General features: G+C 41.1%; 1 protein-coding gene across 1 annotated transcript in view; it reads right to left on the bottom strand.

Moving 5' to 3' along the window:
- Nucleotides 1–16,815, bottom strand: part of pcdh1a (protocadherin 1a) — an 82,628-nt gene extending 65,813 nt beyond the window's left edge. The window contains exons 1-3 of the mRNA XM_053476271.1: nt 16,033–16,815; nt 7,559–8,377; nt 4,876–7,062 (exon numbers count right to left, since the gene is read on the bottom strand). Coding sequence (XP_053332246.1) covers nt 4,876–7,062; nt 7,559–8,371 — 3,000 coding nt within the window. The 5' untranslated portion in view covers nt 8,372–8,377; nt 16,033–16,815. The remainder of the gene's footprint in view (nt 1–4,875; nt 7,063–7,558; nt 8,378–16,032) is intronic.
- Between the last annotated feature and the right edge of the window lie 6,055 nt (nt 16,816–22,870).

Below are 22,870 nucleotides of genomic sequence, written 5' to 3'. Positions count from 1 at the left end.
ATGGAGCGAAAGAAGAAGGGAGAGACGGCATAGTGAAAGGACTGATCCGACAGAGGGACAGAGAAAGTCTCGTCCAGGAAGAGGAAAGGAAATACCGCTGCACATTATTGAAGCTTGCTCTGGCAGTAAGCTGCTTATTGATAAAAGCACTAATCTGGCTGGTGGAAGGAAAGCAGTGTGGCAGGTGCGGTGATAAAACATCTGAGCTAAACGCAACACCATCAGGACTCTGAGAGTGTCCTCAAAGCTTCACCTAAAAGTTAGTATCGTATTTATTTTCACACAAAAGTCTGAACGGGACCACAGACCGAGCGCAGAATTAGATCCCATGGTGCACGGCCTGATAAAAGCTATTTCGCCATTTACGATTCCACTTATCTTGGATTATTTCCTGTTCCCTATGCACACCATAAGATGGTAATTTGATACGATGAGACATTCTAGATCTTCGGAACTGTGGAGATATTAAAAAACCTTGGCAGATAATGAAAAATCCAACCGAAATGAAGTTTATACGAATCAAGCTTCTTGGGCTGTATAAAGAAATATTTCTAGCAAGAGATGAAACCGACTGTGAGCCCTTGGATATTAGCATAATCACTGTCATTATTGTCATTCTCAACTGTGCCTGTATCGTCATTAGTCTCACATCTGCATATTACCACTGTGTACTGTTCCATCCATCTCTACAACAACATCAGGCGTCACATCCTCGGTCTTCAGAGCAGGCCTACTATGCCCTTTAAGCATTTCAGTGACATGAGCCGTAATCTCTCTTAACAGGTAATAACGGGGGTGTTAGATCAAAATCTCCACCTTGCTCACTGGGGCCACGGTAAGAGCAGAACCACCGCGCGAACTATTTCCTCTACTTCAACATGCAGTTTCAGAAAGAGAGGAAGATTATCCAATACCATTGTTCAGGTTCTGTTAGACGGTCTCAGAGTGCTTGTCAAGATCATGAAAATCGATTAGACTGGACTGAAAACTAGCATTTTGCTCTGGTTTATGTCCAGCGGAGACCCATCACGTTGGTTGAGATCTTATGAAGTGTTCTGGCAAGACCGCTCAATCTGAATGTAGTAAGTTGGATGCAGGCCAGAAAGTGAGTTGATTTATATGAAACAGCGCTAAGAAAAACTCGACAGTTCCTGCCTTGAGTGGTTCTGCTGTCTTATTTCCACAAACGCTCCGGACAAGATCACTCATTTGGAATATGTCTGTCCGGCGCACTAAATCCGTGCGCAGTTGTCCGGGGTAATCGATTTCAAAGTGTCAGCCTAGCCCAGTCGATTGGTAAGTGCCTACAAAGACTATACCTCCCCTAGGAGACGATGCAAAAAGGTCCTCAACAAGCACCAATGAATAATAAGCTTATTCCTTTTCTTTTGTTTTTTTCTTCTTCACCTTATCAGCCCTTCATTGCAGACAAGATTGCACATATGATGCACTGTATGTAAGTGCAAGTAATAATGGAGGTCCTCATTAGTGGCTTTATTTCCCTAATTGTCAAATGTCTCAGTTGTACTTTATTCAAAACATATTTGTTTATAATTGCTTGCTTACGTCTTCCCTGCAGGCAACAGACGGTCTTGATCTCTCCTTGTCTCAGCCTGGGAGGCCAATGGATCTGATGGTGAATATGCCCCCCCCCCCCCCGGTACTCAGTGAGCAATGGATGCAGGTATTGTGCTCTAATGAGCAGCAGGCTGAGGGCATTATGGGATGGATCCACCAGAGAGCAGAATTTGAAAAGGTGGATACCAGGTTTGAAGGGTTTACAAATGCATTCTGTTATGGATAAGCGCCAGCTGGAGCCAGGGAGAACAGATGCTCACGAACGGGGGATTCTGAGACAGGTCTAAAGGCTGCCTGCACAAAGCCAAAGCTGTGTGGGGAAGAAAGGAGGTAGGAGAGGGTCAAAAAACATTGCAGTTTATTTTATGGCTTTAGTTTCCTTTCCTCTGTGACCAGTCTGATACTCAATTCCAAGCAGCCGCGATTCCCAGTGTGGTGGGAATAATTTACTCATGAGAAACACACAGAGAGAATAGCTCAAACAGAGCAGGCCATTCAGGGGTGAAAAGAAGAATACTCTCCGGAAACTCATAACCTTTTGACGACAGATCATCCAATCTTACAGCCTCACATGCCACGGAGAGTTAATATGAGCCGCAAGTGGTGGATATTGAGTCAGAAAGAATGATAGCATAGGAGCTGTGTGTAGCATGGTTTAGTTTCATGACATTTTTCTTTTCGGCTGCGGCAAATATAAGGGGGAAAAAAATTATGAGCTGCCTTTGCTTGCTTTCCTCCCGTGGAGCAGCACTGGACGGTCACAGCAGGCTGACGGAGGAGGTTCGGGGAGTAATCTCCTCACGCTCTAGCTGCTGGAGTTCACGCTGGTTGAAGAAGGTTAAGCGATGTGTTCCATTAATTAAAGCCTGCCCCAAAATCCCTCCCGCATCCCTGCTTCACAATTCTCTGGAACCAGTCGTGTCTGAAGTCGCGGACAGATGAAGCGAAACACATGGAGAGATGAAGCGAGGCACATCATGGGCACGGCACTATGCTGTCTGGGTGTAATTAGAGATTTTAATTGTGTGGATTTAATTTAAGCCCAGGTTTATGGCTTCACAAGATCTCATCATATACACTTATAAATAACTGGAATGTCTTTTGCTTGATCTTCCTCTTTATGAAACAGTATCTCAGACCAGACCTTCCTGGAAAGAACGAGGAATGCATCATAAAAATATATATAACTGTATTTTAAACGGTGTATAATTTAATAGGGTGTCTAAAACACTTTATTTACTTTTTTGCTTGGTCTACGTATTATATTGATATAGAAGGTTCAATATGCCAGTTGGCATAACTTAAAAATCTGTGTTTTATTAAATACTTATTTATAAGGGAAAATATACAGTATTATGGGAACAGTGGGCTGTAAAACATGTACTGATATATATATATATATATATATATATATATATATATATATATATATATATATATATCAGTCAGAATACTGTTTGTTACATAGCCAGTAAAAAGCCCTGTGGAAAAAAAGAATCAGGTCAAAGCGGCTTCTCTGCCAGCTGCACATGTTCTCCTCAGCAACCTTCATAAAATCCCAGACATTTTGAAAGTGGAAAGAAAACCCTTGATCTGTCACACACTGACCCACAAACACACGCCTTGCAAAGAAATCCCTCTTTACAAACCCAGGCCCGCCCGTGCCTGTGTGAATTGACCATTCAGTGTTTCTTTATTTTCTGCACCTTTGGATCGGCCTTCCCTGACAAACAAACTCCCTTTAATGATCATTAAAGAAGCAGAACAATGGGTGATGAAGCAAGCCACCAAGGTCTGAACTCCCTGGCAGTACAGAGCAAACAAAGCTGCTATGTTTACAGTCTTTACTGCTGAGACTAAGGGAGCATGCCTCACCGGACACTAACACCTGAGCACATCTTCGCACCCTGCGGTGACACACTGTCAAGAGTATTACCTTTGGTTCCGCCAAGCTCTGTTTCTCCACATCTGTCACTCTGCATGGCTTCCTTTTTTTTAAATATTTATTTTTGGTCAATCTGTTCGGCCTGATGTGGGTAGGGAACCCTCACGTGAGTTCACATCTGCTGTGAGATGTCGCATGAGTTAACATCTGTCCCGTTTTTGTATTCCTGCCACTCAGTTCTACCGTGGACTAGCAGGGTAATAATCGTATGGTTAAGTGAAAACAGGATTCCAGGCAGTTCAGTACGCTTTACTGATGTGCAAGCATTCAAGCAATTTTTAAACTCTGTGGCAGACACACATGGTATGCATTGCGGGGGTCTATTGTCACTTTCATGCCATATGCTGTCCATCACAGTGCCAGTGTTGCTCTGGGTCACTCTTCTCTCCAGTCAGTAAGTCCATAGGGCCTGCACTCACCGCCAACTGTCAGCTAGCATCTGCTGGTAGTACCAACTAGCGGGCACTCATGAAGCAGGAGCCTACACATCCTCAAACCTGTGTCTCATGCATATCCCCTGCCTACTAACCAACCATAAAACATTTAAATGAGAGATTTTGCTGTACCTACAGTAATAGTGCTCCAGTCACACTGCCCAACATCCACACATCACTCACTTGCCTGTACAAAATAATCATGTTGATTTGGCATTACTCCACAGAAAAGTCCAAAGAAATTGGACATGGAGTATCTTAGTGGCAGAAGGTCAAATATATACCAGTCAAATTATTGACCCTGTGGGTAAAGCGGGAAGGCTGCCAGATTACACATCCTACTGTATCTCTCAAAGATAAGAAAGAGAAACAATTTATATGAAAAAATACTATCTGGTGCAAATGTGGTTTCCTAAATGATTATGGTGTAATAGTGTGATGTACATTTAGTAAACACATAATTATTTCCAGATTTTCTTATTTTCTGTTTGTGGTTGTGTGTGTCTCTCTCTCTCTGTCAAAAACGAACCAATTTAGCAACCAACGCCTGCATATTTGCTCTGAAGCTTACCTGATGTTTTAAATAAACGAATAAAAGCAAACCATCTTTGGTATATGACAGTTTATACCACCAACTGAGCAATGCCTAAAGCTATTTTTGGAGCACAAAGAAAAAAGGCTATAGACAGTCACTAGGCGAGAACCACTATTCCACTGCTCCCCTGTGCCATAAAACCTGACTGCTAAATTCATTATTCTAGCATACTAGCTGCAACTATGTAAAAGACTTTAAGAATACCATGCCATTTATTTAGCAGCTTACAGAAGCATTACCACACTCATCCAATCTGCCAAAGTAAATTCATAGGTCGGATATCTTTAGAATATCTTCAGATAATAACAATTGTAAACACTCACCGATTTTGTGCTGTATTTTGGCTGACTAGTCTTGTAGCTGTAATCCGAGTACTGGTCTGAACCAGTAGAGTTGTCATCTCGCTCTGTTCCCACAAACGTATTGGTGGCAGGGAGCTCCTGGACAGCCTGATGCTTCTGCGAGGCCGATGGAGACTGGGCCTGAAGCTGAATGGAGGGCAAGGGTGAATTTGAACGGTAATGCCTGCCCAAGTCAGGGCTGCCAGGCGGGTAGGTCAAGGGCAGGTGGATTCTAGGGCTGTCGTTAACCCCGTCAATGTTAAACTTCAGACTCTTCTGAAGGCTGACCTCTTCATCTTCTCCAAGAGGTTTGGGTGATTTTGGAGGCTTTCCCTTTCTCCCCTTTTTACCCTTAATGCTCTTTGGTCCTTGTTTCGGTGCATACAAGTCCTTGGTTTCCTTTTTGCCAGCTTGATAGCCACTCTTGGTTTCTCTCTGGAGGCGATGTCTGATAAAGACTACCACTATGATTACTGTGACAACTCCTGCCACGCCAGCCAAACTGCCGTAGAGGATGTTGCTTCTCTGAGCAGCTAGGCCATAGTCAGGGTCACCCGCAATGTCTGTGTCCAGTGGAGTGTATAAGCTATGTCCCACTAGACCCTCCACAAGGCTGACATTAGAAATAGTCTCATTGACATAAATGTGCACCAATGCAATTGCATGGCGAGAAGGCTTACCCCTATCACTTACTTTAACCACCAAGCGATGCAGACCTCCATGTTTCCGAGTCAGTTCCTTTGTTAGTTTGATCTCTCCATCTGAGGAAGATATATAAAAGAGCTCATGGGGGTTTCCACCTGCAATACTGTAGAACAGCTCAGCGTTGGAGCCAGAGTCCATGTCTTCTGCCTCCACCACCTCGACAACGCTATCAGGTGCAGCCAGGGGAGATAGACGTATAAAAGAAGAATTAGAAGGTTTGGTGACAACAGGTGCATTGTCATTCTCGTCGAGTACGTTGATGGTCACACCAACATATGATGACCTAGGGGGTTCTCCTCCATCTACTGCTTTAAGTCGAAAACTGTAGCTGCTTTCTTTCTCCCGGTCAAAGGATATACTCGAAAGGATTGTTCCTGTGCCATTCTGTACTACAAACTTTCCAACATCTGGTTCGACCGAGAGCTGCACTTGGGAATTTTCTCCCTTATCCATATCCAATACAGTTACCATGCCCACCGGGCTGAGTGGTGGCATGTTCTCCAAGACAGAGAAGCTGTAACTACTAAGCATAAACTTGGGATCGTTATCATTCCTATCCAGTACTTTGACCACAACGGTAGCGGTACCCCTGTGGCTAGGAACACCTTTGTCGGAAGCAGTAACACGGAACTCATAACGTTCTTTGTGCTCACGGTCAAGTGGGCTCCTTGCTCGTACTTCGCCTGTACTGGGGTCAATCTCAAAGAGCCCCCTTATCGAGGAGTCCGCAATAATGCTGTAGATGAGTTCTGCGTTGGTGCCACTGTCTGCATCTACGGCAATAACATCAAGAACCTTCTCTCCAGGCTGGTTCTCTTCGGCAAACTCTATTTCAAACACTGGAGGTGAGAATATGGGAGAATTGTCATTCACGTCAGTCACCTGGACTTTTAGGGAGTTGGTGCTTGACAGAGCTGGGTTGCCTGAGTCCACAGCGACTATCTCCACGCGGTAGTCCCTGATTCGCTCATAGTCCAGAGGTGTGGTCGTCTGCAGAAAATACTTTTTCTTGTTATCAATAGACGAATCACCAGCAGGTCGGAGCTGGAATGGAACATCTCCCGCTACCACACAGGTCACCACAGCGTTTTCTCCCTCATCCTTATCTGACACTTGCACCAGTGCCACTGCAGTGCCCACTGGCATGTCCTCTGAGATGTTTGCCACCCCATCACTATGGGTCCTAAGGCCAATTCCACGGATCTCCACAGCTGGCGCATTATCATTTTGGTCGGTTACTTCAACAGAAACATATGTTGTTGAGCTTTTAGGCGAGGGACCTTTGTCCCGTGCAATAACGTGAAACTTCAAGTTGTTGATCTCCTCACGATCCAACGGACCTTTGACATATATGATGCCTGTGGAATGGTCAATCTGTAGCAGCTTCGGCACTGGATCACTGGCTTGATGAATGATGTATTCGATTTCACCATTTGGGCCCATGTCTGAGTCATTAGCCTTAACCTGTAAGCATAAACATAAGTAATCAATAATCAAAAAAGTAATCTAAATCTAAATTTAAACTCATCTAAAAACTGTAAAACTCAATTACAAAAATTTTTTGTCTTTAAAAAACCTGATTTTAAGCACCACAGTCTTATTTGTAAAATTATTTACAAGGTGGTCACGGACAGGGACAGTGGTCACGGATCAGGTTTACAACCATTCACAAAACTGATAATAGCTGAACTTATAAAGAAGTTAAAAACCATAAAAAGGAGAGGGTTGCTCTGAGAAAGTAAAAAAAAAAAAGTTAACTTAAACAATATTTTTCAACCAATTAAGCTAGGTGAACTCAGTAAACCAGATATTGCGGTTTATAAAAAGCATCAAAGCAAAAAAGGAGGGAGTTCAGAAAGGCAGGGGGGTTGAAAACAGCAGTGCTCATTAAAACACCACACACTCTCCTTTTCTTCCCTTGTTGAGATCTAAAGGTTAATAGCAGTGTACAAGTTTTTACCTGTAATACAGAGTGTCCAACCGGACTGTTTTCTGAAACCTCTGCTTCATAGGACGATTTCTCAAACTTGGGTGCATTGTCATTGGCATCAGTGACGACGACTCTCAGCAAGGCACTACTGTAACGAGATGGGCTTCCGCCATCCACTGCTTTAATGGTGAGGTCATAGGAGTCTTTCAACTCCCGGTCCAGGTTTCCCATCACAATAAGCTGAGGCAATTTCTCACCCCTGTCATCTGCCACTTGTAGACCAAAGAGTGAAACAGCCTCTGGTCCCGCACTGAGGGTATAGTCAGCTACACCATTACGCTCTGTATCTTTGTCAGTGGCCAGAGGGATGGAAAATGTCGCTCCCATGTGAGTGTTTTCCTGCACAGACAGAGTGAGGACAGGTGACGGAAACTGCGGGGTGTTATCATTTATGTCCAGCACCTCAATCCGGCCTTCAATCAGCCTGGGGCTTTGGTTTTGGATGAGATCTGTGACAGACACCTCAAACTCCAAAAAGCACGGCTTCCCTTTCATCCGACAATCCTTCAGCGTCTCTCTATCTATGGGAATCTCGGTGGTGAATATTTCCCCTGTTTTTCCGTCCACCCGCAGGTAAGGGGCGCCCACCTCAAGCTTGTACAGATGTCCGGAGTCAGGTAATCCCTGATCAGCCGCCAAACTTCCTATCAGGGTGCTCGGTGGCTGTTCCTCACGCACACGGTACAATATTCCCCCCAGTGTGCCATGCCCAAAGTTCAACACGAACACCCATAGCAGATACAATCCTGCTGAAAAGTCCATGATGCCCCAGACAGGTAGCATCTTGATCTGGAATACATAAAGTAAGAGAGAAATTTTTTTTTAAAGTCATAAACATGGGTGTAGCATATAAAGATTATCAACAGCCTTGTAAAAACAGACATTTCAAAATCCCAATGTTCATATTTATTTTGCAGCAGAGAGCTGGCTCAGGGTAAAATCTCATACACAGAAAATCTGTGTTTTGTGTACACTATAAACAGTAAATTCACGTAAAATCAATTTGGGGAGATTGGTTTTATTCCAAGGTACTACAAATCACTTCCATTGTCATTATCCTGTGTTCTCTATCACCGGTATTCGACTAGACTTGTTTTTTTTGTTTTTTTTCTTTCAAAAAAAATTTTGTTCAGTGCCTCGTTTCAAAATATTTAGGAAACGATATTTTATTGGTGTTTATAAAGGAATTTAATTGCATGAAATGTTCTATACTTCTCTGAGACAGCATATCATAATATTCTTCAATTTAGCCCATGCAACAAATTCAGTGTTCCTCCTAAGGCTCATCCTTATTAATGCCACCGGGAAACTGCTAATTATTACCCTTTTGAATGGCTGTCTGAGATAAGCTGCTTCTGGAAATTAACGATTTAAACACCGTTAATAAGGCAATTCTTAATGGGCTTTTTATTAAGAATGTATGGGTGACTGTGCGCAAAGACAACAGCTCAGCATAGTTTCTATTATTTACAGCCTCAGTAAGATCCAGCTCGTAACTGGATTGTAATGTATTTTTCCCCAACATGTACTTAGCTTAATACAAAATTTACTGGCAATGACTGTCTTATTAGCATGGAGGACTATGAATCAAGAATAGGTTACTTAGGCAAAGGCTTTCAATTCATCCATAATGCTAAGCCGGAGGAGTGCTGATGAGATGACAGATGTGGTTAAGCAGAGCAATATTTACACAGCGAGGCACTACTGAGCATCACAGAGTGAAACCAATCCTTTAGGATATTTAACTCGAGCAAACACTGTTCCCGTGTACTCCAGTCACTGAGACCTGCCTTTATCTTAAAGCGCGGCTTGACTGTAAATTTTAAGAGAGATCTCCGTTTCATCTCAGCTCTGCTGTTTCGGAGCTAATTTACACGCTGGAATAGTAATGACGGATTTCTAACCTGCTATGCCTCTCTTAATGAATACTCTCTATTGTAGTGTCTGCTTTCATCCACATTACCTGAGCTGAGGCATTCTCTTTTTCAGCCTCCACATTATTTTCAGACTTTAATTATTTCCTCGGTGAGCACATTCCTGGTTGTCGGTTAAAAGAGAAGCAGATGGTTTGCTCGGTTGAGTCTTAATGCTTTGACAGATCATACGTTGACGAAACCGACTAAACAAAGGTGTACGAGTGTAAACAAAGTACCGAAGCCGCTCTGGTATGAAGTACGATCGATATGTTGTTGCACCATCATGCAATCGCTCTTGGACTGAAGCAAAACAAATCAAATAAGTGCAACACAAAATAGCTGAACACCGGAAAGCGTGGTAATCCAATCAGAAATCCAATTCCTCTGTATCTGTTGAGATTGGGATTGCAGCATATTGACAGGCTAATTGCTCATTTATTGATGTGTTGCTTTTTTTTTTTTTTTTGGTGCATTTGCAGGGCAGTCTAGTGCCCATTTGCTTAGAAGGATTACACGTGGGGTTAAAAACATGATTAAAAAGTAGGGCATAAAGCCCACTTTCTAAAGGCCCAGGCAATAACTCTGGCTGCTTCAAGCTATGAGATAAGAATCTTTCCAAAAAGGTTAATGACTGCCTGGAGAGATGTTACATGAACTAGAACAATATCACCAAAATATACATTTAAAAAAAATGTGACATGAAAAATCATTTGCATGAGTCTAGATGCTTTTTGCTTTCTGAAGTTAAAATGAAACCTCGGAATTACTAAGACACGGACAATAACCTGCAAAACCCAATTTTAAATAAATCACAAAAGAAGGAAAAGTATTAGTCTTTGAACTAGAAAGAAATTTCCATCAGTTACTGCGTGTCATTTGGACATACTGCACACTATTTCTGTTTGACAAACAGTGTAGATCTGATTTAAAATGCTTATGCTATGTTTATAATAACATCTATAACTACCTGACCTGACAGCAATTATATAATTGTTTGCACACAAAGAGAGAGACTCTAGGACAACTCTTAACATCTATGAGGAAGGAAACCTGATCCTGATTTCTGCCACTTTATTCTTTAGATTGTGTTTTTTTTTCCGCTTACACTTTTCCTGGTGCGGGACGGTCATGTATACCGACTCAATGTCCGACTTCATCAATCAACCGGAGAACACAAATGCCTGAAAGATAGTCGATACATTTCCTCAACAGCCAAGGCAAACAAATGTCTTTCTGCATTTGTCTTCCCGCATTTTTGTCCGAACTGGTATAACCTTAAAACCCTAAAAATATTCTTCAGACGTTCTTAAGATAAGAAGCTCGCCAAACTCCCCCTCATGTCCATGTGCTCCGTCAACCTTAAGATAAGAGTTTTTAAAAGTGCTAACCACACGATTTAAAGTGCTGTTGATTTTGCATTATTCATAGTTGCGACCAAATAAGTGGCTATTCTAACTGTATTTAATTTAAATATAATACAGAAAACATTTCGCCTCTTTTTTTTTCCATTTTTATCCTAAGCATGGGTGTGGGGCGAAATCCAAATCCTGTTGAGGATTTAAGTCTAACAATGGCATTCTGGCAGTCCTGGGGTTTGAACTTGTAGCCCTACGCACCTAACAACCGTCAATCAAATACTAAATGCCCTCAAATCTGAGCCTAGGCGGTATGACAAAAATACCAGAGCATGATTTTTGAGAACATTTTCATGATGCATGCATCACTGATACACTGCACATATACAGTATTGCTTTACAAATGTCCAGAAAAAAACAGTAATTCTGCAAGAATAAACTCTAATTATGTTTAAAAATCATTCATTTAGTGTTTATATAGTTAACACTGATTTAAAACATTAACATTAGGAACTGTTCTTCTCTGGTGAACATGTGTCAAGGGAAATTGAAGCTAGCTACATTAAGTTCAATGTTCTCAACATAATTCTCTTGGCAAGATGAGAGCAAACATTCTTTCAGTCCCTTCTTGAGAAATTCTATTAGTTATTTAGCTCTACATGGTCTCAGGACTGCTTAACTATGAATAAACCTGGAATTGTAATGCTTGATGTGCCAAACGCATATCGGTTTCAAAAGAGAATCATTTTTAAAAGCAAATCTTTTATTTTTCCTGCTCTATACAGTGTGATTTTCACCACGATAATGAAGGGGTTGTAGTGGGGGGTGGTCTGTGTCGACATGACAGAATTCTTAAGTCGTGGGTTAAGACTGAGGGTGTCAGAATGACAGGACGATGGATAATAAAGAGACTCTGCCACTACAGGACCAAAAGATTGTAAACATTGTTACAATGTGTGCCTAAAAAATGTTGAATCTTGGATGAATGGATCTTAATCATTTAACAAAGCTCATTCACTTCTGACTGATACCTGAGATTATAATTGTAAGTCATTTAAGTGTATACAGATGTAAAAGAGCAAAGACAAACAGTGCAGAATGAGTTGAAAGAATAATAGCACAAGGCATCCTTTATGATTACGGCAGCAGTTCCTGAGTAAATGGGTACAATGACCAGGTGGGACTATCCTTTGAAATGAAGATGAGACGTGGCTATGGATGGTTTCTAAGACAAGTGAGAGTCTGTAGGGTATCCATGGGGTACAATGGACAGCAGAAGGAGGTAAGTTACAATACAAGTGCATCAGTCTTAAAGCAAGTTGAGTAGTCATTTTTAATAAACATTTTTTTAAAAGGTCCCTCCTTTGCTGCCAAAACAGACCTGACCCATCATAGCACAGACTCCATTAGACCTCTGAAGATATGAAACTGTATCTGTAAGTTATGAGGTGGGGCCTTCATGGAGCGACTTGTTTTTCCACCACATCTCAGGTTGAAATCTGAACAACCTCCGAGGCCGAGTCAACACCTCAGACTGTTGTTGTGTTCTCCAAATTTTCATGAACAAAGTTTACAGTGTGCCAGGGCACGTTATCCTTCTGAAAGAAGCCATTGCCATCAGAGAACACTGTTTCCATAAACGGGTGTAACTTGGTTAGCAACAATGTTTAGTTGGCCAGGGGTAGCTTAGTGGTTAAGGCATCGGACTATGGTTCAGAAGATCCCAGGTTCAAACCCCTCAAATTCAAATTTAAAAATAGGTCAGAGCAGTCGTGACAGCAGCCGACCTCACCGGCGCCAACTTGGTGACAACCACCAAGTTGCCACTGTTGGGCCCTTAAGCAAGGCCCTAAACCCTCAACTGCTCAGATGTATAATGAGATAAAAATGTAAGTCGCTCTGGATAAGAGAGTCTGCCAAATGCCTAAATGTAAATGTTTAGGTAGGTGGTACTCATCAAAGTAACATCCACATGAACGGCATGATCCAAGGTTTCCAACAAAACATTGCCCAGAGCATCAAACTGCCTTGCCCTCTTTCCATAGTGCATACCGGTACAAACTCTTTTCTAGATATGAGCCACACAAACATACATATACACAAACACACACACACACACACACACACACACACACACACACACACACCAATCCACATAATGTAAAAAAAACATGAACTATTATAGCAGGCCATCTTCTTCTATTGTTCTGAGGTCAAATTCTTACTCCTTTTTGTCAGACTGAGCTCTAACTTTTTCAGCAAATTTATCTACAGTAGGTCTTTTATTGGATCGGAATAAACAGGCCAGCCTTTTCTCCCTATGTGCACCAATGACCCCTGGCCACCCATGACCCTATTCCGGTTCACCGGTTTTTCTTCCTTGGGGCATTTTTGGTAGGTCCTGACCACTGCAGACCGGAAACTCCCTACAAGGACTGCAGTTTTTAAGTTGCTCTGACCTACAGTATTCTTTCTGCTTTCAATACAGAAACCTCAGGGACAAAATGTTCACTTGCTCCCTAATATATTCCACTGACTCCCAGATGCCAACATCACAAGATAATCAATGTTATATATGTCACGTCACTTGTCAGTGGTCATAACGTCATGGCTAATCGGTGTATATATCAATTATATATTAAGGTTTAAGGTATCACACTGGCACTTACAACTTCTGGCCATAGTGCCATGATGATATGACTAAATATGGAAGTCCACAAATAACCACAAATATGCTTAAGAAAACATACAGCTAACCTACAGTATGGTAGACCTACGGGTCATAAAAATGTTCAGACACTAATTTTTTTAGCATGTTAAAAAAAATCCATAGTTCATGCCGACAACCTGTGGATCACTACAGGACACAGAGACACACCCACATAACCATGATCTTACCACATGACTACTCAACAACTACCGTGATTTGTGAAAATAAAACGATCTGTAGTGAAAGTGGGAATTGGGCTTAAGTGTTCCACCCAAGCGTCAAGCATTAGTAGAGTTCATCTTGTGTTTAAGGCTTCGATATAAATTAACTAACAATTTAATGACTGCCACATTAACCTTTGTCACGATCAAGATTTTATTTTCATCATTATTTTGGGTACTGTTTCCAAACCAGAAATGCACAATTATCAGTCATCGCAATCTCCCACAACTGCAAAGCAATGCTCTCATAAGGATCAATTTGTCAATATTGACGTGCTGTCAATAAGGGTGTATATCTTTGCCTCTGAAGTCAGTAAAAGGGGTTAGGGGTAAGTGCTAGAGAGTTGGGGGAGTAGTCATGGTTATGTCTTCACCACTGACACGAAGATGTGCTAAACAAAGATATGCTTTAAAACAATTCACGTGTGTGAGCTTTATCTCCAGTGAAATGAGTCCTGTGTTATTACATAGCACTATTATGTACATATAAAACAAAGTGCCTATTACCATATAATAGGTTGGAACCTGAGTCTTAATGATACTTAATGATAATGAGATCTTATGGGATGCTGTGTTTAGCCAGCAGTGAGAAGCAAAAAAAAAAAAAAAAAAAACCTGCACTAGCCAACCATTCTGTGTAATATCATATGACGTTCTAAAAATTCCTCCCTTAATTCCAGGTCTCATTTAGTGATCCTTGTGAGACAATAAAACACATGCTTATTGCACTGGATGCATTTTTGTGTTGCTGTAGCTTAACTTGCACAAAAATGCATAAGAACTGTTTAAATCCCACGGCTCTGCTTACCGTCATCAAAGTTCATGCTGGCAGTTTATTTCACTTTTAAGCGTCTTGACCATTATTTATTTATTTATTTATTTATTTATTCAAGTCCTTTTTTTGCTTTTATTTTCCCCAGTGCTCTAAATCATCTGTTATCACATACATTCAGGTTCAACAGGTTTAGCATTTCAGTATGGCCACGTTTCATCTGTTTATGCGCACTACTGCTTCGCCTGGGTTTACGGGTTCCCCGCCAGCAAATCCACTCAACCCTGGCATCTCGTCTCATAAAAACGTGCATTTGCATTAATTATTCGTGCACGCGTGCATTCGGTTGTTCCATATGACGCCCTACTATAAGCACGTGTACACATAAAATTATCTTTATTAATGCGTTAACGCTTCGCATTCACGTTGGCATTTAATGATCGAAACTTCACGTCTTTCTTGACTATACTAGGACGAGAAGTTTTAAAAACCTGCCTTTAAATTTCATTTTTGAAGCAAGCTGTGTCGTTCGGTGATCCGTCACATTGTAAAGCAAACGGATCGGTGAACCTGGAGAAAAGCCGGATGGTGGTATGTATGGATATATGTCCAAATATAGATTAAAATCAATTGAACGGTCTTATCACCTCCGATATCTCATATACCATTGTCCAGATTTAATCTCCCCCCAAAGCACATCGGTAATCCTAAAATCTGCGTTAAAATCCATTATGTTAATGCAGTGAGCATGAAGAAACCAGAGAGAGCCCGTGCGTGAGAGAGAATGATGGTTCTCGGGTTGTATACCTTTGTGTAGTTCATTTTGTCAGCCTATTTTTTTTGTCCAAGCATGGAAATCCAATACTCTCTAAGCGGATGAAGACTATATGGTATATATAGGTTAGTGTATGTACGCAGTGTTGGCTAGTGTTACTGACATGCCATGGCACCCCTATGGGACTGAAGATAAAACGGTCCTGCAATATAAATAAATATATCGATATAAAACGAAGCTTTTACGCCATGATCTATCATGACATATGCTCTACGATATAAAAGTGACACGATGACATGCATCCTGATTAAATCGCTGTATTTTGATATAGATATCAGGATATTATTTCCCCCACAGGACTCACCAAATGCAACTGAATGGGAGGCAAACAAGTGTCAGTGGGCTAATTATGCAAGCAAACTGCATCCCAATCCTCCCCCAAGAGTACATGTATATAAATTATACATCCAAAAAATAAAACATAAAAAAAAAATCATAATGCTAGAATATGATTGATAGTGCTTTCATCCTAATCGGGATGTTTTTTTTTTTTTTTAATGCTTCGCCATTCAGACGCTTCCTCAAGTGAATTCCTCAAGTGACATCCATCCATCCATCCATCCATCCATCTGAAAACGGAAAGGATAATGACGCCTGTGAGAAATATTTCATAACAGTTCGTACAGGGAGCTTACCTCCGTGGACCACTTTAGGTTTCCTTCTTCACTTCACGTCTCCTCAGTGTGTGTGTGTGTGTGTGTGTGTTCTTGGTATAAGGATGGAGATTAGCCGGGTCGCTGTAAAAGAGAAGAAAAAAAAAAAAAAACCCAAACCGGCACAGACACAGCCTCTTCTTTCACATATACAATCCGGTCATGAAGAGATGAGAAACGCAACAAGAACCCAAGAACTAGCGTGAACGATAACATTAACGTTACAGCAGCAGCTGAAGCAACACAATCCCTTCACGTCGATGAAGAAAATCCGTTAAGTGACCGTTTTCTTCTCCTCCTCCATCACCAAGCCCTCTCTTGTCTTGTTGTTAAACGTCTGTAACAGAATTACGCAAGAGTTAGATGAAAAATAAAAATATAAAAAATACAAAAAAAAAAACACCACCAGCACAGTCGCGTCAGAGAATCCAGACTTGTGAATTGATCTGAAGTAATTTCGGGAGAAGCCGTTCTTCAGGAAGAGACGCGGAATCAGCGTCACCGTATTCGCGTTGGCAAAAAAAAGTCTCCCCCAAAAGCATACTTATCTGACGACTCGTATCATATCATTCCTCATTTCAGGCTTTAATCCTGTGTGTCTGCAGAGAGATTCACCTCAGAGTTTCATTTGTGGTAATAAAAAAAAAACAAACAAAATAGAAATAAACAGAAATCTGAGGCGATTCCTGGGCGCTCGGATCGGCTCGGCGCGCGCTTCCCGCCGGAACGCTGGAGCGCGAGGAGGATGTGGAGACAGGATGAAGAGGAGCAAAGTGGGCGGGGCTACAGGACCAGTCCCTGAGGGTCTTCAGTAACTAGTTTCCTTCAGGAATGCGACTTTTCATACCGCGATGTATGTATTCGACCGTAAAGCGCCGTTTGATCCGTCCTCACTCATCCGCCCATCCGAACTGATATTGTTTATTTTTTTTAAAAAAACTTATTTTATTATTTTATTTTTTTTATCTGACAAAAACTCGTTACCGATTTCGCTCTAAATGATGTTAATCGATCCGGTTCGCGTTTCTTTTTTTTCTTTTCCTTTTTTTTTTTTTTTTTGCGGTCGCGCGTCGGATGAGACGAGCGCGCGCGCTCTGGACGTTGCTCTCGAGCTCAGCGGTTCGGGGGAAAGGTGCGCGCGCCAGCGAGCGAGCGAGCGATGAACGCTCCTTTGCTCATCTGGCGCCACCCGGGGGCGCGTCGGGGTGGAGCACCGCTGGAGTTTAGTGCGTGTGTGTGTGTGTGTGTGTTGGGGAAATAAAAAAAACAAAAAAAAAAACAAAAACATACTGGGTCCTAAATCTCGTGATCAATATCATCCATCTATTCAAATCCAACACACACACACACACACACACAGACTCTCTCACTCTCACTTACACACACACATGCACAAACACACATTTGTTGCATAACCAACTTCTTAATTGTTTATCAAGCTTGTGTCACTTCTAATCAGGTTAACTGGTACAAAAAATATGGCAGCATAAATGAATAATGGAGTGTGTGTGTGTGTGTGTGTGTGCCATCACTTTTCAGAGGAAAATGTCTGACGCTTGTTAATATATGGTGCTGGATGACATCATAGGTTATTTTCTATGTTCACTAATTCTTCATGATGCTCTTTGCATCGAAATTTGTTGAAGTTTAGATAGAGTTTGTATAAAGTGTTAAAATGTTAAAGCTAAAAGAAATCTGTTGATGTAATCAGTGATATTATCATTATTATTTTAAGTTGAAGCCCACGTTCATGTCTGTCTGTTTGTCTTTCTGTACAGCAGAACTCTCTGTCTAACTTATTAATACAAAGAAATCAGGTGTTTGTTTACATTGAGTAGCTTATTTTAAAAAAGATTAATAAATCCGGCACATAACTGTTCATAACATCACTTTTACTCAACATTTGGATTTCACTTATGGTGCAGGTTAAACTTCAGGCAGAGATCTAAGGACTGCAAAAGCATCAGTAAATTCTGTCCAGACAGTTTTGTGTAATGCTGTGACAAGATCTGTCTGACAAACAGACATACAGAACATTTTCTGAGACTGGTTTCAGATCCTCCAATGTATAAAACATAAAAATATAATTGACAGACTAAATTCTGGCCAATGTACAGACAAACCTTTCTTTTATTTATAAAGATAAGATGAGGGATAGGGTTTATTAATTTTTTTTTCTTTCACACTTATCTTGTGTAGGTGTTGAAAGGGTGGTGGGGTGCAGGAACCTGCCCCAGGAAACCCAGGGCACAAGCTTTGGGAAAAACTGGATGGGGTGATAACAGGACACATGCACAGACAAACAAATGTGGAAACACCAATCTGGTTTCAGTGCATGTCTTTGGATAATGGAGGGTAGGGGGACTGAAGTAAATCCACAAAGCATTAGGAAACCATGCGAACTAATTCCAATTCCACAGCCTGGTGGCTAGATTAAAACCCCCAGCCCTTAGAGGCGTGAGGCAACATTGCTAATCATTCGCCTTGAAATAGGGTTTAATCAGGTCTAGGGTTTAATCAGAACTTCAAGGAACCACAAACTAACCATCCTAATTTTTTTTATTTATATCACAAATGCAAACAAATTGAAGCACAAGTAGCAATGAGTGGGAAAATAGACACAAAAGACATTCACAGATGCAAAAACTATCCTATTATTTATAAATATCTCCAAGATGAGAGCTTAAAACAAAGAGCAAAGGAATGGGACAAGTAATGGCGGTCAATGATTGGTCATTAGGAAGATAACATGATACATAACATTATAACTATGCAGTCAGACAATGCCCACCGGTGGTGGGTTGTTTCAACCTGCACTCTAAAAATCATAAAACAAACAACTGTAATGTGAACTGCAGAGTCATACTGAGTGCAGGATCATAATTGGCATCTGCTCAAAAAAGTTGCTAGATGCACTGCCTCGGCAAAAGAAAAAAAAAGTCACTCACTCTTAGATTTCATTTTGACCACTTTTAACTTTGATTACAGCACACAAAGTGGTGTCCAGTTCATGCGTGAAAATACTTCCTCATGCTCTTTCACAATCTTAGAAAAGTCCTGGAAAATGGAAGAAAAGCTCCCATACTGTACATGTAATAACCTGGTCATTTAGGACATTCAGGTCATCAGCTGACCCATTTTATTTCCACATAACATTACATCCTGGTCTCATCAGGTCAAATGACCTTTTTTCAAAGTCCAGTCATTATGCTCCTTTGCTTCTTTGCAGCTGAGTCAAACCCCTGAGTAGCTGCATGACACTCAAATCTTTATACTTTGGGTTACGTCCTGTGTTAGATATATGATACATTTGAAAGGAAATCATAAATATCTGTTCGATACAAACCTTCTAACCCAATATGTTGGTAAACAAGACTGTGAGCATCACCATCAATTGTAAAACAAGATTCTCACAGCTGTATTTATGAGGATCACAAGCACACAAATTCATACATGTCTTTGTGGTGATAGTGATTTTGGTCTACTTTGATGGTCACTAACTCTGACATGAAGGATCCAGAATGAACCAAAGTGATTTCAGACACACTCTCTATCTCAGTGTTATGTCTACCTTCTTGCTCTCTCCTACAACTAGAGCATAAAATATGTAAAAAATAAATAAATAAATAAAAAAGGAATTAAGGCTTTTCAACACAAAGTAGGTATGTGTGGGTATGCAGATATCCAGTCCCACCTGTACCTCAAAGATATTTGGACCATTTGAATATGTTCCCAGAGGCAGTCTTGACCATTCCTGTCCACTCCCAAAGAAATTCTCTCCAATCCCATCTGCTCCTGCGGACATGCTTGGCAAAACTGCTCCTGAATGAGACCCATCTCACTCAATCCTGATTGCTCCTAACCAATCACAGCCACTCCCGAGTGGTTCCACACTCCCGAATGAATCACACTTGCTCCTGTAGACATTCTTAACCAATGCCCCCATCTCCTAAGGAATTTGGACCAATTTCATCTACATTTAATGTAATATCCACACAGGCTTTTAAAACAATTAGTCATTTAAACCACTGTGCCCAAGATAGAGGAGTTATTAAAGATGAATAAATAAATTGCAATAAATTTAGCATGCTGTGAAAGATAAGCACCCAGCATGATCTCATGTTAATGAATGTGCCCTTTCTTTGTCCCACAGGCTTCATATCTGATCTCATTCCCACACAGACCGTAAAAAAATACGTCCTATTATTTTTTCTTTAATTTGATGGCGACAGGGTTGCAAGTATGCAAGGGTCCTGTGGAGCTAGTGGTTTCCCAGTTCCAGTACATATATCTAGTAGATACATACCTTTAAATATTTCTAGCCATATTTTAGACCATGTAAAACCCAAACTGAGTAAATGAAGTACCATGTTCTTGAAATATATGACATCACTGTATGTCTTTTTTTCAAAATGCCTGAAAGTTTTTCCAATATTTATTTTTTTTGCTTTTATTTAATCCAGTTCCAGCTTTTTCTTTACCAATAGAAGGATAATTTAACAATCTATAGTTAATTAATCAATCACTAATAATTAATGATAACCAGACATATTCCCTCCTCAGTTTAAGTTTTCTGTAAAACGTTCCGGCACCAGACTTCAACATATCAACACTGACCTTAACATATACATTTTCTCTTTTTTATTCTTTAAAATGATTTAAAAATTTGTTTAAATCTACACATGGCACTGATTCGCTTAGCCTTTCCTCCCTAACTATCTCTCACACACGAAGACACAGACCCATCCGTAAATAGCTCCGCCCCTCTGCGCACACACGTTGGCTGTGCAAGTGAAGCATCCGTGAACATACAGCACTTCAGGCTGTTGAGCAGTTTGTTTATAATACATCCTATGGCATCTAGCATGGTAATGTCTGAAGTATTATTATGAAATATTATGGCTATATAGTAAACTACTGTATATAGTTCATTCCATAGTAAAAATTTGACAGGATTCACCATTTGAACCACTAAAGTGCTGGAATAGGATCCAACCATACTGTAGCACAATGACTAAGAAGCAGAAGGTGTTCCTTGAACTGTCTGCATTATCTGGACTCAACAGCTCTTTTGTGAAGCTTTGGAGATGATCTCGATATTGCCAGGGAATGCCTTATTTCTTTTCAACTCCAGTTTAATGATGCGTATGGACATTTTCTCTAAAAATACATCTGTTCTGCCATTGGCCTTCTGCTGAGTCAATACACTTATAACCTAATGGTGGTGTGCCAAGGCCTTTGGCAGAATGCTAACACTCTCTGATTTAACTAAATGGTGTGTTTACATTGTTTAAAAAAAAAGATCCATTTACTAGCTTCTTGGTATAAAATGGTTTAAAACAATTTAATATCTTTGCAATTGTATTGTTATTAATGTATTTCCATTGTGGTTTCCAGAGTTAATATGAAACTGGGGAAACATTCACATTTGTTTAATGTTCCCAGTTCCCAGTTCATTGGACCATATCAAACTGTAATGAACACAAAGTGTATCAGCGGGTAAAATAAAAATTATTAGACACTCAAGATTGTTCGGCATGTCCACTGCACATGAGGAATTTGCAAGCGCATCCCGAGTCACTCGTGTGTGCTTCATTTTTAATATCGTTCACCTGCATGTACTGTAATTGTTCTTAGCTTAGGGTTGAAAATTAAAGCCTGGTCCGTGAAGTGCCCTGCGCTTTTCGATGTCACGTCTCCTGCGGCAGGAGCACATTTCATGGCCACCTGATGCCGCCTGCTAAATGAGGAGGAGCTCTGAAACGGGGCAGAGACAGCAGGCTGTCTGCTCTTCAAAACCCACGACAGACATCTAAGCATTTGCGGCTGGAAAGCGCTCATTTAATTACTTCCACCACGCTGCGGCAGCTCCGTGAGAGCTCGGGAAAAAAAAGAGGGGTATCTTACCGTACAGACAGAATTGCAGCAATAGCTGACACAACAGCAGCTTTTCAGGATTCACAGCAGAGATTCTTAATAAACACGTACCCCCTATCATTTTTAGACAATCTGTTAGAAGATTCAGAAACATAACTAGGTTTCCCAGCCTCCAGTGGTTCAGTGGAAACATGTAAACACAGACACTGACCAGGGATCCAGCGAAACAACCTCAGACCACCCACATTTCCCCCGGATCGATAGTGAAATATAATCAGCAGCAGGTTCCCAAGCTTCAGGATGAAAACATAAGAAATGAAGCCTGTATAAACCATCTCCAGCATGTGATCCGGACTTTTCCACCAATCCTCATTAGTGACAAACAAACAGCTTTTTGGGCTTGTCCTCCTGAGCTCTCATTAAACGCTTGTGTTGAACCTGTCATCCAGCGCCCCTCTAACACCAAATCAGGGTACAAAACCGTGCCTTACTACACCCGCCTATCAGGGTTGAAGGTACGGCTTGAGGGAGGTAGCATTCCCACCATTCCAATACCAGACTTATTGCATGAAAAAATTCTGGTGGTCCGTCTGCTGAAACCTACTAAAACTTTTATTATTGATTTTGCGTAAGTATTGCCAGACATAAACCGACTGGAAAGGATCGAACTTTCCCCCTATTTCTACTTATATACCGTATACAATTTCTACATCCTGGCATTAGCACGGCGTTCCTCGTCACATCCTATATGGATGTAAATTCCCGGCTCTAATGAAAGGTGAGACTCTCTGTAAAATCACAAGGCCTTTGTTCTCTGATTGTGAAATCGTTATGACTCACTCGCCTCTCAGTGCTCGGTAATGACAGCCACCCGCCGTCAATCAGCACTAATCAGAAATATTCAAAGGGAATAAAACCACATAATGGGCTTGCTTAGTCCTTG

The sequence above is a fragment of the Clarias gariepinus genome, chromosome 17 (assembly GCF_024256425.1).
Source record: "Clarias gariepinus isolate MV-2021 ecotype Netherlands chromosome 17, CGAR_prim_01v2, whole genome shotgun sequence".
NCBI lineage: Eukaryota > Metazoa > Chordata > Actinopteri > Siluriformes > Clariidae > Clarias > Clarias gariepinus.
This window is presented reverse-complemented; position numbering and strand designations above follow the sequence as displayed.